Here is a 14,861-nt window from a genome sequence, read left to right on the forward strand (position 1 = left end):
TAAGCTTCGTTACCAATACTTTTTCGCGATTTTCACTTGGAATAAATTGGATTGTTCGAACGGTAAAAAGAAAAAAAGAACTGATTCCACATGGGATAAAGCGCGTGACTGCGTTAGCACGCGCGACGCATCGTCTCGTGCGAAAGTTTATTTTTAACTAGTTCATCGTCATGCAAATTATTTCTGCGAGACGCGCGATGTCGTCCAAAAATAAGAGCAAAGAAATCGAACCATCGGAAGATCGCTAATTCTTCTATTAATGGAAAATACATAATTATATATTCATGGAACGTATAGTTCCAAGTTAAAAATCTTTCGGGACAAGATTGTATATGTGTCTTTATATAAATAATATCGATCTCCATCTAAATTGTGTTTCGAATATGAAATTAATGCTAAATTGATTGTTATCGAAATGATATTATAACAATTATAGGGTTTGCAAAAGAGAGCAGTGTGATATCAATGAGTTTTTATTTCTTTGTACGATGGAAACGTAAAATATATTTTCTATCAACTTTCTATTGTCATTTTTCCATTAATTTTTCATCGCGAACGCGAGGAGATAGTTTTTTTCGCGTGTTTTTTTCTTTTTTTTTATTCGAAATGCGTCGATATTAATTTCGGTCTCCCGGCAATTCGAATTTTGAAATCGTGACAGCACGCAAGAATAAATTTTATCGATAGCAATCGAGTCGATGTGGAGCCACGTTGATTCATGCAGAACTGCACGGCGATTTGGATTATAAATAGGCGATCCAGAAATACGGGCTAGACGTCGTCGACCTGTCTCGGAGCCGCGGCTAAACTCTAACAATCTATTATGACAAATCCAATTTATACGCTTATACATATTGACAATTCCGCGCTACTTCGGGGCGAGACGCAACAGGTCCTTTAGACTTTTAGGTATACAATTACTCAAGTCCGCGTGAGAGTGTTTATCTAAAAATACGGCTCGATCCTTGTCCTATCGAAATCGCGGATTTCCCGTTCACTTTAACGCCAGAGCGCATCGTGAATTTTCCACGAAATATGGGACAGATCCATCATATTGCAAGTCTGGCGATTCTCACTTTACCTGACGTCTAAGATACTTTAGCAGCGACTTTTCCGCGAAATGCGACGTCGAGGGAAAATCCCGGTGAAAATTCAGTTTCAAACTTCTTTGGAATAAAAGCGGTAGTTATGATAATTTCTACAATTTATTCACTGTAATGTTATATACTGATAAATTAAAAGATCATATCGCTAATATTTGAGAAATATAATTAGTATTCCGCTATAAATTAATAACATAACTAAATAATTATCTTTTAATGTATGTACAACTGAAATACAATATAACATTCTAAAATATTTATCAGTTTAAATTTACAAGCTATAATCATATACAATCCCGAGTTATTAAATGTTATTTGCATTAGTCGCATCGCGCTTATTGACCAGTAATTGTGGATTATTCCAGCGTGAGATCAAATTGAAAATAAATTTCTGCTTTTCCAGAGATGAGGCATCTTGTCAGAAAGCAAAGCACGATAGACGTTCAGTCCGTTAAAGTCAGCCTCAAAGACATCGTTTGTTATCTCTCTCTCTTGGAAGCCGGCAGACCGGAGGATAAACTGGAATGTAAGTAATTGCTACAAAACAATTACGATTATCTCGCGAATTCGCGGGAAACTCCCCGTCATCTTTCGTGCCGAATAATTCGTTAGAGCGGATGATCGACGATGCTTTAAAACAGACCCCAGCATTATTTTCTGTAGCCGGGGGATCGATGCTACAACGATTACACGCTTGTTTCCTGTATAATCAAAAAAACATGTCCGCGCATAAATCACAACCGGGATTCCCGTTTGTTTTTCGGGAGAGCGTTATCAGAACGATATATTTCACGCGTGTGCGCGCGTGCATTTAAATTGTGAAAAATTGTTTCGCGGAGTATATATACAATATCGTCGTGAATAATTCTCCACGCTCGTAAATCCAGACTCTAATCTTCCCTAAAAAAATCGCACGTTTGCTTTTCGGCGTGGAGTTTATTAAACTTTTTCGTATGTGTGCCCTCTTTGAGAAAGACTTGAAGGTGTTGTCACAGAAAGATAAGAAAGACGGTGAGAAATGTCATTTGAGAAATAATAGTAGCTATACGTTAAAAAAACGAGAATCGGAGGAACCGAATCTCTTTTTACGTAAATTATACATTTTTCGATCTGCGAAAATTTTTGAAAGGGAATACTGTTACTTCAATTAATCAAATATTTTGCCCTCGATGAAAAATTGTGATTACACATATGAAGAAAAAAGAAACGAGAGTGATAGACGTATAGAATTTATGAGAGGGGGATTCGCGTGTCGGCCGACTGCAGTCTCGATTTTCTGCTACAGTTGTTACAAGTCCATTTTCCGTTTGGACTTGTAGTGCAGCTGCAACTTGTTGCGCGGCAATTTCGGCTTGCGTTAACTCGATAATCCTTTTTTTTTCCAGTCATGTTCCGGCTGTACGATACGGATGGGAACGGCGTCCTTGATACGAACGTGAGTAAAGAATCGTCGTTATCAGTTAACGCGAACGATCACGCGCAAGGCGAGCGACACGTGCGTGTACATAAACGCCGTGCCTTGTACACTGTCGCTTATATCAGGCGGAAATGTCGTTAATTGGTCACATATGGCCGTGTGTATCGTAGCTACATTACGTACGATTCTAATATATTGTCACATTGTTAATTGGAATAAATGTGCCCGTATCGTCGCGCGATGTTGAAATAATCGCGAGCGATAAATAATAAAGTTGACTGAGCGCGACTGGCGCGAGAGCTGAAAAATAATTCTAATTGCAATTTGTATACGCGAAACGGACTTTTCTCCGGCGAAAATAGATTGACCTTTGCTGCTTAAGTAACAACAGCGGTATAGAATAGCTCCGGCTGATATTAATAGAAGAAATAAATACTTGTTCCATACTGCTGGGCCGCACCCATAACAGGCACGTCAATTGACATGTATCCTCTGCGATCCGTTACAACATGAATTACGTAGAACGAGTGTAATTTCCGGTGCTTCGATGACGCGCATCATTGACCTCTTTGCAATTGAGCGCCCGGAAAACTGTGTCAGTTGGCTAATGCATTGTTATTATGTGAAAAACAGTCCATTTTGTATCAGTACTGCTTGATTACGCGCCCACCGTGCGTCAATAGAACGTCATAATACGACTATATATATATATATATATATATATATATAGGTATATATATTTCTTACTCTTGTTTTTTGCTAACAGCGGAGCATTAATTAACGCGTTATCATTACACTATTAAATCTATAGTATCAAATTTAACCTTATTTAAGTCGCCACTGCTCTTACTTAATAAATAATTATTTTTTACTAAAACAATGAAGTTAAATAATTCAAAACCGTTCAAATTTAATTTAATTTTGTCCCAAATTTGAATTAAATTCCATCGTTTTATTTAAAAATAACTATATATTAAAGTAGGAGCAGTGGCGAAACTTAAATAGGATTAAATTTAACACTGTAGATTTAACAGTGTAGCTTTATTCGTTATGATTAGATCATTAGATAATCTAAGAAGTTAAAGAATCTTTCTACATTGAAATAATTAATAAGCGTCTACCTTTCTTTCGATGGAATTTTCGCGGAACGCTGGAATTCCATCGTTTCGCGGGACACTTGTCCCAAAATACCGCGACAGCCGCAGCTCGTGGAAGGACAAAATAAGCGTTTTATATTCGAAATTGGCATCAGGTGTTCAATGCATTCGTCATTCGGGCGCGTTAGAGATATGCGCCTAGCGCATATTGATGCATATATGTATAAGGCGAAGGGGAGCGCGATTTATGCGTTGACATGAAATTACGGCCAAGAAGGATGCCGGGAAAACGACGGTCGTCCGCATAATGAGTTCCACCGTTGAATAAATCATCGATATCGCGGTGTACAAATTGCGCGACCACGATAAATATTCACGTTTTCCGATCGGCGGAATCGCGCGCGGGGAAAGCAGATGAAAATGAAAATGCGCGGCGAAGCCGGCCGCTGCTTTCGTTGGCATCTATTCAGCTATCGGATGGTAAATAAACAGTCGGAAAAGACGCGAGTTTTTAATGAAAGATGTATTAGACTCGTATGTATATTATACATATATATATCATCGATATACGTATTCGGAAAGGATATGTGTACTCGAAATGCGTATGCGAAACGTCAAGGAATGGATGATCAATATCTCGATACGTTGCACGGGAGCTTGCACATAGTTTAACAAGCGATATACCTGCGCGTCAATGCGAAACATGCACCGATCAATGGAACGGTTGTTCTTTATCGTTGTTACTAATATCGCTATCACGTGTATCCAGGAGATGGACTGCATCGTAAATCAAATGATGAACGTCGCGGAGTATCTCGGCTGGGACGTCAGCGAGCTGAAGCCGGTAGGTATAGAGGAAACGGAGCCTTGCCTTTCGGCAGACTTCGGATTTTTTGAGGATTCAAGACGGATTGCCTTTCCGCGCGCGCGTTACACATTTCATTCAATTAATAATTCCTCCTCTATTCCGAGAAAAATATCAAAGAAGAAAAGGAAAAATTTTTTCAAAGATAGCCGAAAATTGGAATACGTAGAGAGTATTGATTGCATTTTAGATTCTGCAAGATATGATGATAGAAATTGACTACGACGCAGATGGCACGGTCTCGCTGGAAGAGTGGAAGAGAGGTGGCCTCACGACAATACCCCTGCTGGTCCTTCTGGGTCTGGACTCCCACGTGAAGGAGGACGGGAACCATCTGTGGAGGCTGAAACATTTCAGCAAACCCGCGTACTGCAATCTCTGTCTAAATATGTTGGTTGGCCTCGGCAAGAAAGGGCTTAGTTGCGTCTGTGAGTAAGAAATCCTTGATACCGCTATCTCGCGATGTCAGAACAAGTTAAATTAGAGTAGCGATTACAAAAACGAAATCGCACGAAGAACATGACCAGCTCTAAGAACAAAAAAGGGCGTTCTATTCAAAACCAAATACGTGCAATCATCGTTAATAATCCTCTTTTTCGGATCAGTTTGCAAATATACGGTGCACGAGAGGTGCGTCCAAAGAGCTCCAGCCTCTTGCATAGCCACTTACGTCAAGAGCAAGAAGACACCTCAAACAATGGCTCATCACTGGGTCGAAGGTAATTGCCAGGGAAAATGTTCCAAATGCAGAAAGACAATCAAGAGTTACAATGGCATTACCGGTTTACGCTGCAGATGGTGTCAATTAACCGTGAGTATTTTTTTTTCTTTTAAGTTGATACTAATTCCGAAATAAAACCTAAAATATATTCGTGGTGATATGAAAGAAAGAGAAAAATATTTAAAGATATCATAAAATAATGAATTTTTATAAAATATTATAAATATTCTAGAGACCGCATCTAATTGTAAAAATTTTAATACGCGCTTTTAATAAATTTTAATACTTTTTAATATTAAATTTTAATTAAAAAATGTATGTGTAAATTTTGTTCGTTAAAGCGCTAATAATATCCCTATTATGATTATATCCCTAATGTGATAATATTCCTAATTGTTTACACGTGAACATTTCCATGGAAATATTGCAGTTGCACAATAAATGTGCGTCACAAGTGCGAGCGGAATGTACGCTCGGCGATCATGCGATACACATCCTTCCACCTACGGCAATTTGTCCCGTTGTGCTCGACAGACAAAGGTCATTGTCGAGGGACAGCAAACGTGGTAGCAAACACTGTCAGGACAGCTCATCGGTCAGCTCTGTAAGTGCGATTATACAATAATCCGCATTAACTGTCTCTTATCATCGAATGCCCGTCTTGCGAGGAAACAAATGTGAAATATAGCCATCTTGTGTGTTTAATTATTCAGAAAAATTGCGAATCAAGCTCTTTGAACCGTAAAATTATGTTTGCAAGTCAAATATGTATATAAAATTTACATAATCAAAATTAAAAACAATTATGCATATTCAATTTAGGAAAGTGATTGAGAGTCTTGGAATGCTAAAAGAATAAAAATAAAAATTAAGAAATTGTGCTTTCAAACGGGACAATAACGAAAAATGCCGTATGCTCTGTAACATACAAATAAACGTAGTGAATCTAATAGGGTGTTTTCCTGAGCTGCGGTGGTAGTTCGTCGAATCAGCAACCAGCAATGTCCTTTCAAATTACACCATCGGAGGGCACGACGCCGCTTTTGGTTTTCATAAATCCAAAATCGGGCGGCCGGCAAGGCGAGCGAATGTTACGGAAGTTTCAGTACATCCTGAACCCTCGGCAGGTTCACAATCTAGCACTCGGCGGGCCCATGCAGGGCCTGCAGATGTTTAAGGACGTGGAGAATTTTAGGGTGATCTGTTGCGGCGGCGACGGGACAGTCGGTTGGGTCTTAGAAACCATGGGTACGCATCGCAATTTAATTACGATGTGTTTGCGATTACTGTATTACTCAATTATATTATTCACGTATATTAAATTCACGTCGAGAACACGAGTAAAATGAATAACGGTTGTATAACGGCAACACGTAAAAGCGGTGTTTTGTAATAAATTTTGCAATATTATGCGCTAATTGTTAATCGTGCACGTATTAAATCCGATAATAGGTTCATCGACTACTATATAGACCAGCGAATGGCCTGGATTTTAATAGATCTCCCTCTCCCCGCCCCTCCCCCCCATTAGCCGATTAACATATAACAAGTTCATCATTTCGATGTTGCTTTTCGATGCCGCTTTAATTAATTGCTAATAATTTAATGTTCGGCGGCAACCGCAATGTTGTAATTAATGCTTTCACAACTATTTCATCCAGATCGTGTGCAATTCGAGAAACAGCCTGCCGTGGGTGTTATACCTCTCGGTACGGGTAACGATCTCGCCAGGTGCTTACGCTGGGGTGGTGGTTACGAAGGTGAAGCTGTAGACAAGGTGCTTAAGGTAAAGCAAATAGTATATGCAATCTATATAGATTCTAACTTAGAAAATACCTTCTATTTTTTTTTTACACACGGTATAAAACGTCGGATGTTTTCATTTCATTATTTAATAACGTCAAATTGCACTGTCAGAAACTTCGCTACATGAAACCTAAATGCGATTCGCAGAAAATAGAAAAGGCGACGCAGGTGATGATGGACCGCTGGCAAATAGAAGTGGATCAAAAGGACGAGAAAAAGCCGAATCAAGATAGCATACCGTATAACATCATTAACAATTATTTCTCGGTGGGCGTCGACGCCGCCATATGCGTGAAGTTTCACATGGAGAGGGAAAAAAATCCGGAGAAGTTTAACAGCAGAATGAAAAATAAGCTGTGGTACTTTGAATACGCAACCACGGAGCAGTTCGCGGCCAGTTGTAAAAATCTTCACGAAGATCTCGAGATAATTGTAAGCGTATAGTTATACACATATACATGGTGAAAATTTTTTTTTTAATTTACCCTGCAAATCATGTTAATTATGGGACAATATAGTATTTAGGCAAATTTTACTGTGCACTACAATAAGATTTCGCAGTAAAATTTATTGTAGTGCACAGTAAAATTTACCTAAATACTATATTGTCTCACAATTAACATGATTTTCAGGGTAAATTTTAAAAGAAAATTCTCTCCGTGTATGTATATGTAATGTCTTCAATCAATTAATTCAATCAGTTAATGGTTTATAAGTATATCAAGTATCGAATAGAGCCGAGAATTCAAATATATATCAAGCGCGGAGCAAGAATTAATTCAACCAGTACTGGTTCTAACGTCGTTCTGTATGTACCTATTCAGAACGAACCGTTAGAACTGGTACCGAATACGTAATCAATCAATTCGGCGGAATCAATGGAATTCGCGACGCTACGTGCATTTCATCGATTGCAGTGCGACGGTACGCCTCTGGATTTGGCGCACGGTCCATCCTTGCAAGGAGTCGCATTGCTAAACATTCCTTTCACTCACGGGGGCTCGAACCTCTGGGGCGAGCATCACACGCGGCATCGTCTTGGCAAGCGAAAAAAGCGACCCGACAAAGAGCTCAGTACCAGTAGCTTCAATTCCGTAGATCTCACAGTCGCTATTCAAGGTGAGCTCGACGCGCGAGAGTAAAATAGCTTCCGCGGAAGCAATACAATAATATTCCCGCGTATGGAATATAAAGAAGCGTTTAACAAGTAATATCGAGTACTTATCTCACTGCTCGCAGACATCGGGGACAATCTCATAGAGGTAATCGGTCTGGAGAACTGTTTGCACATGGGACAAGTGAAGACCGGGCTACGACATTCCGGCCGGAGGCTGGCCCAGTGTAGTAGCGTCACCATCACCACGAGCAAGCGATTCCCCATGCAAATCGACGGCGAACCTTGGATGCAAGGTCCTTGCACGGTAAGCTGAATAAAATAAAGAACAATAAAATTCGAATATTTATTCGAATTTGTTCAATAAATATTTTCGAAACATGAGCAAGATTTTTTCCTCGCGAAGATTTTACCGAACGCTTTATTGGAATTAAAAGAATAAAACGTTCTCTTTTCTCTCTTAATTCTATCTAATCTAAATTCTATCTTAATAAGCGTTTAATTTCAATTATTTACAAAATGTTCTTCACTGTCTGATCACAAATATTGTTTAGAACAAATTTATGTTCCCAAAATTCATTACGACATTATCGATATTTTATATCTTCGTATTTAAAAATTGCAAATTAAATGGAAAGGCTAAAAATGTTTTTCCGGCGCAGATTCGCATCACACACAAAAATCAAGTACCGATGCTGATGGCACCACCGCCAGATAAGAGCAAGGGTTTCTTCCGGTTCTTAAAAAGGTGAACGGCAGCAGCAGCTTTACGCTTTCATCGAAGGAGGATGGATACTATCGAGTGTGAAAAGATCAATTCCACCTGTCTCTACCCAGTCTTCGTCATCGTCCGGCACGTTTATTCCTCTTCATTACGGCGCAAAAATGTATCAGTTCCATCGTATGTAGTCACAGCTTCGATACACGTCTAAAACGCAAAAGAACGCGAGCGTCAACGCGCCTTAGATATTGTATACAGTATTTTTCGCGTCTTGTGTATAGTATTTTTCAAAAATAAATTACGAAATTTTATGTCCTAGTCTTAGAACACGCCAAGCGGTAGGCTCGACCGTCTCTTAAGCCTTTTTAACGTTAGAAATTTTCGCGAAATCCGTTTTGTTTGCCCTTAACTGCCAAAGCACGGACGTCGAGCGGAAAGGATACGATTATTCGCTGTATATATATAATGTCGATAATAACTCTCTGTTGCTATAGGCTTATCGTATCGGCTTTCAGCCGTGAGCGCGATAGATTTAATTTATATAAAATTCGCTTCGATTAAAGGTGTGTTTCAAATTTAGCGAGAAGAGGCTCGTCAACACACAAAGAGACGTCGTCGACTTTCCAGTTAAGGGTGACCATTATCTCGCGCAGGTATTAGTCGCGCAGCGAGTGCTTTCACGTTCCGAGTTTTGAGTCTACCGCTTCTTACATGCATGTGCAGATCGACCGGCGCATGTAATTATACGCAGCAAAATAGACGACACATTAAACACGGCGAATTATTGTGCGGCATCGTGCAAACGAGAGTGGAGTTGAAACGGCCATTTCAACTTAACCGCGGACGTGAATGTACGATTCTTTCAAGATCTATCGCCGAACAATTAGCGTCTCTCTAGCGTGTAGAAAGAATGGGCAAGCAGAGATACGGACTGGACTGGTCGACATTTTCGCTTGTGATACGTGATATATTCCTAATTCTGGTTCTCCTTTGCACGAATCCGTCCGTCGAAACACGAGTCACGTACTTTCCACAATTAACTCTATAGGTTTTTTGTACCGAAGGCTTAGCCGTAAACGCTTAGGCATAAATCACAAACTTTATTTATTTATTTTTTATCTGTACGACGTATTATATATATATATATTTATTTATTTATTTATTTATTTTTCGCGTAAGTTTATATAAGTCAGAGCAATATATCGTAAGCATATCAACGAGCAACTGCGATTATGCGTAGCATGTTGTAATAATTTGGTTGTTGAATATTTTGTAATCGCGAAATTGGCGAAATTAAGGATCATTTAAACCTTCGCGGATCGTAATTGAAAAATTGTACAACCCGCGTTTTTATTATTTTAGACATTTGTTATTTTTAATAATTGTATATACATATAATCATTGTACTTTTCACGATTCATACTTCGCATTCATGTTTCTGCACTCTTCCGTGCGATCGCGAAAAAATTATTACTAAATTTCTCTTGTATATCCATTAATATACGTTGTCTTATTACGTGTATGAACACCGATATTCTTCACCTGTATTATTGGTAAACCTATCCGCCGATCTAAGTAACGATTACTTCGAAATGCTTCTCTTCGTCTCTGCTACTGTTATTCCAATTTAAACATTGTACACCAATGACGATCGATTCAATATATCATTTTCTTAAGATTTTTCGTAAACGTTAAGGAAGAAAGTAGCCCTCTAATGTAGCCATTAAGTGTCTCGTCTGTTAAATCATATAGATTCTATATTTCCGTGCAATTGTTAAACACATTTTGTTAGTACGATACGCGACAAATCTGAGATATATCAATTTTGAATCTAATTGTAGCGAAAATGAAACTTTATGTTTTTGTATATTATATATACATATATACATATATATATACATATACGCAGCCAAAGAAATATTATATACAATACAATTAAAAATCCCGCAGGGACCATCTCGATATATAAACGATAAAGATTTTAAATTTTCATATCTTCTTGCAGACTTCGAGATTTTAATCTTTTGTAATGTTTAAACCGTCAGTTTTGCGACATCTCTCGCCGCTATTTAGATTTTACTTACGACAAAATGCACATTACGCGAAATAAATTGGAGAACGAACGCGTAATTTAACAATTGATTCTAGAGCAACAAGTATTATAAGTGGGAGTTTTACATAGCATAGTTTACATTTATGATAATTCAAAGTACAACATTACACCTCCACTAGGTAGATGGTTTAGCTTACTCTCCACCCCAAACCGATCACTCATGATCGTCATTGTTTATTTTTTTTATCGCAATTGCGCGTACGATTTACGTGACGATTAACGCGGTCGATTAGTCGCTAGATAAATCGAAATACTACGCTTATGAAAAAAAAAAACTTGTATCGATGAGAAGAATGAAAACAATTTTAATTTTCGAGTCGGTATACTTAGCGAGAGCGAGCTCTTATTGGGGAATGAGAAACGACGCGAGAATGTGAAAAATCGCCGCCGGGGACAAACGGGAGTTTCCATCCCCTGCGGTTCTACGTCCCTTCGATCTGTGAATAAACTAACGGAACAATAACGATATTGTTTTTCTATTGGATTGGCGCAGTGTCTCAGTGTGCTTTGTCATTGTGTAACATTATATATGATGCGAGAAGACCCAAAAATTACTCGTTATACGGCAGTACAGGGAAGTGTAAGACATTTTTCGCGACGAGGCGAGAGCCTGTTGGAAATTCGAGGGGCACACAGGCTTTACAGCGACGATCTTGTTAAGTACCTGAGACAAAAGTCGGAAGGAAAGAGCCGTACTGTGTGCCGACAATATTCCAAGAAGGATCTCGCTCCGAGTTTCCAGAACATCGTAAAGAATGCGATCGTGAAGCGTGAATCGGGTGTAAAATCAGAATTATAAAATTCTTAGGATCGCTGTATATCGATTTCCTATACATAGCACCGAATGAAAATAATTAGGCTGACTTCGCACACAAGCAATATGCAGAACAAATATAGAAGTAGCAAATATTTAATATGCAGATGATATAATAATACAGAGGAAAATGTGACACAGTTATGCGGATCACTTCGGAAAATTATGTGCAGACAACATCTGTCATAAATAAGATCAAGATAAAAATTTGTTGCTGACGTAACAGTTTAAATTAGTAAGAAATTTCGATTTCATTATTTGAATAGAATTTGATAAGAATTGTTTTTTATTTTTGGTCTTTTTTATTTTTTAAATAACAGAATCTGTTTTGTGGAATGCTACAAAAATAGATAACTCAAAAAATTAATTAAATAGTAGAGAAATTTATTTTATAAAATTGTAAATTATGTACTTGAATTTCTGGATATTCTATATTATTTACGTTTCTTGATTCCTAGTACAATTTTTGTGTTCGATTTAATTTGAACTAAATAATTCCTACACTTGAGATTTAAGTTATGTTATCGTATTTTCGCTGTAAATTCCTTTCTTTACGCCACACTAGAATTTAATTATATCGCTCTTTTCCGTAAACAAAATTTTAAAAAATAACCACATAATATGTAAATCACTCATGTTATGAATAAATCACGAAAATAATATACAGTTGAAAGTAAAAAAGACCAACAGTGCAAACAGTTCTAACTATAATTCTTAAGATTAATCTTAATTCGGAATTAAGAATTAAATTTCACAGAATGAATTTTTCTGTAATTTTCTTTTAAACGCTTTTACTCTTTGTGTAATTAAAAAGCTAGGAATATTATGAATTCTACATCGCTATATAATAATTATGCAAAAGTTGAATGTTATTGGAGATACCATACATATATATTACAATCCGATTCACACTTCGCCCTTCGCTTTCGATAAACATACGTTACATAAAACGATGTCTGGCATACGGAATGTATAACACGTTATAGTCGTTAAGCGCTACTTGTGGCTGAATTAGCTGAATTTACTGCCATCTTTTTTTGGGTCTACGTACGTTTGAGCACTACTGCCATTTTCCAAAGGATAGACACATACGCGAATGAAAAAGCCTGTCTATAGTGTAATATAACATAAGAAATAAAATGTAAATTTATCGCGAATTTATATCTTATTCCTATAAATGAATTCCTAACCCTTCAGAATTTCAGGTCGATTATTATACATCTCGTCGGTATAATTAATTTCAGAGCGATATACATATATCATTCTGTCGGGCAAAAGCGATACATATCGGCGCGGCGCAAATATATATAGTTTCACGATTTCTTGAGCGAGAAAGGAAAATCGCGAGGAAGGACATCGACTCTGTAAAATCTTTAATCGCTATTTTGAATGTGGAAAAACGTATATACCTCCTTCTGCGATTCGACATTTAAAGTTTCGAATTTCGGTGGTTTCTGACCGTGACAGCGAGTCGGCGTCGTCGGCGACCGCGCACCGCTTCGTCGAGAGGAACGGGAGGAGTGAGAGGGGGAGGGATTGCTTCGTGCTCCGCGCATGAGCGAAGTAGGTGACGTAGGTGTCAGCAGAGAGGATTCTCTGAGTAATAAGTCATAAGTGATATAACGCCTCTATGTGTATGTACAAAACATTAATTACGTAGCCATGTCAAGGAACGTTACCAATAACACACGTTACCGACGTTAGGACATCCAGTCGGTATAAACGCGAAGTCTGAAAATAAAAATGTCCTGCACGCGTTTAAATGAAATCCATCCACCAACGCCTCAACGTGCATATTAAAATACACGTAGCCATATGAATATATATATATATATATTCTTATATATATATTCTTAATTTACAAATAAAATTTAATCGAACAAAAACAAACAAATTTGTACAAATCTTTTATCATCCCCGATTTTAATTAGGGCCTATTTGCGTTGCATAACATTTATACTTCATTATATTTAACACGCTACAAATTTATTATTAAATATAATTAAAAAATGCGCTAAAAATATATAACTTAATACAACGCATATAAAATAATACAACAAAAAAGACATTATGTAATATAAAATTATAGAAAATTATTATATTGCATAAACAATTTATTTTTTATGTAAGCTACTTTATTTAACCGATTATACTAGCAATTTGCAAATTATTGACTAAACTTGGAATTTTTCTAAGCAAACTATATTCAACTTTAAATACAGATAAAATTTTGATTGGGCTAGAACAAATTAGCCCGTAAATGCCCTCCACCACCCCCGCAAATTATAATCAGCGGTCCTCGATCTTCTGTCCCAGGCAACAAACTAATGCATGGCGTCAATATGATCACAAACAACGTTTATAGTTTGCTACCTGGGTGGCACGTATTCTTATACATTTAATTATATACATTTATATCTTATTTTTTACATAATGTCTTTTACATTTATATACATATACATTTATATTTTATTTTATGTAATGTCTTTTAATATCAAAATGTACAAAAAAAACTTCAATATACAAAGTACACTTGAGTATACTTGATAAGTTTTCCAATTATATATTTTTAATTTGAGATTTTATATAAAATTTAATTTGGCTAAAATGAATTAGCCAATAAAGGCCCTCCACCACCCCCGCTAATTAAATTAACGGTCTTCTTTTGTCCAAAGTAGCTATATACCGTCAATATGATGACAAATAACACTATGCTATCTATAGGATATGTATTTTTTTACGTTTATATGTATTTATATATTTTCTAAATTTTCTAGAGTGACTTTTCACTCTTTTGGAGTGAGATTCATTCTAGAAAATTTAGAGAGTACATATATTATTTTATAATGTATTTTGATATCAAAATGTACAATAAAAATGTATGAAAAGTTTCAATATACAACGTATGTACATAACTATAATTACAAAAATCGAGAATATTTATAAAGTTTCACATGTATTTTTAATTTGAGATTTTGGACAAAAATTTAATTGGACTAAAACGAATTAGCCCGTAGAGGCCCTCCACCACCCCCGCTAATTAAATTAACGGTCCTCTTTTGTGCAAAGTAGCTATATGCCGTCAATATA

General features: G+C 37.0%; 1 protein-coding gene across 2 annotated transcripts in view; it reads left to right on the forward strand.

Annotated features, from left to right (window-relative positions):
- LOC105452890 (diacylglycerol kinase 1) overlaps positions 1–12,928 on the forward strand; it is a 97,020-nt gene extending 84,092 nt beyond the window's left edge. For both annotated transcript variants that reach the window (XM_011694442.1, XM_011694443.1), the window contains exons 7-18: positions 1,507–1,629; positions 2,489–2,538; positions 4,387–4,461; positions 4,673–4,910; positions 5,088–5,293; positions 5,634–5,807; positions 6,157–6,451; positions 6,865–6,989; positions 7,157–7,441; positions 7,927–8,128; positions 8,249–8,430; positions 8,786–12,928. In XM_011694442.1, coding sequence (XP_011692744.1) covers positions 1,507–1,629; positions 2,489–2,538; positions 4,387–4,461; positions 4,673–4,910; positions 5,088–5,293; positions 5,634–5,807; positions 6,157–6,451; positions 6,865–6,989; positions 7,157–7,441; positions 7,927–8,128; positions 8,249–8,430; positions 8,786–8,875 — 2,045 coding nt within the window. In that variant the 3' untranslated portion in view covers positions 8,876–12,928. The remainder of the gene's footprint in view (positions 1–1,506; positions 1,630–2,488; positions 2,539–4,386; positions 4,462–4,672; positions 4,911–5,087; positions 5,294–5,633; positions 5,808–6,156; positions 6,452–6,864; positions 6,990–7,156; positions 7,442–7,926; positions 8,129–8,248; positions 8,431–8,785) is intronic.
- Positions 12,929–14,861: the final 1,933 nt, after the last annotated feature.

Source organism: Wasmannia auropunctata, unplaced genomic scaffold (genome assembly GCF_000956235.1).
Source record: "Wasmannia auropunctata unplaced genomic scaffold, wasmannia.A_1.0 LD336026.1, whole genome shotgun sequence".
Classification (NCBI taxonomy): Eukaryota; Metazoa; Arthropoda; class Insecta; order Hymenoptera; family Formicidae; genus Wasmannia; species Wasmannia auropunctata.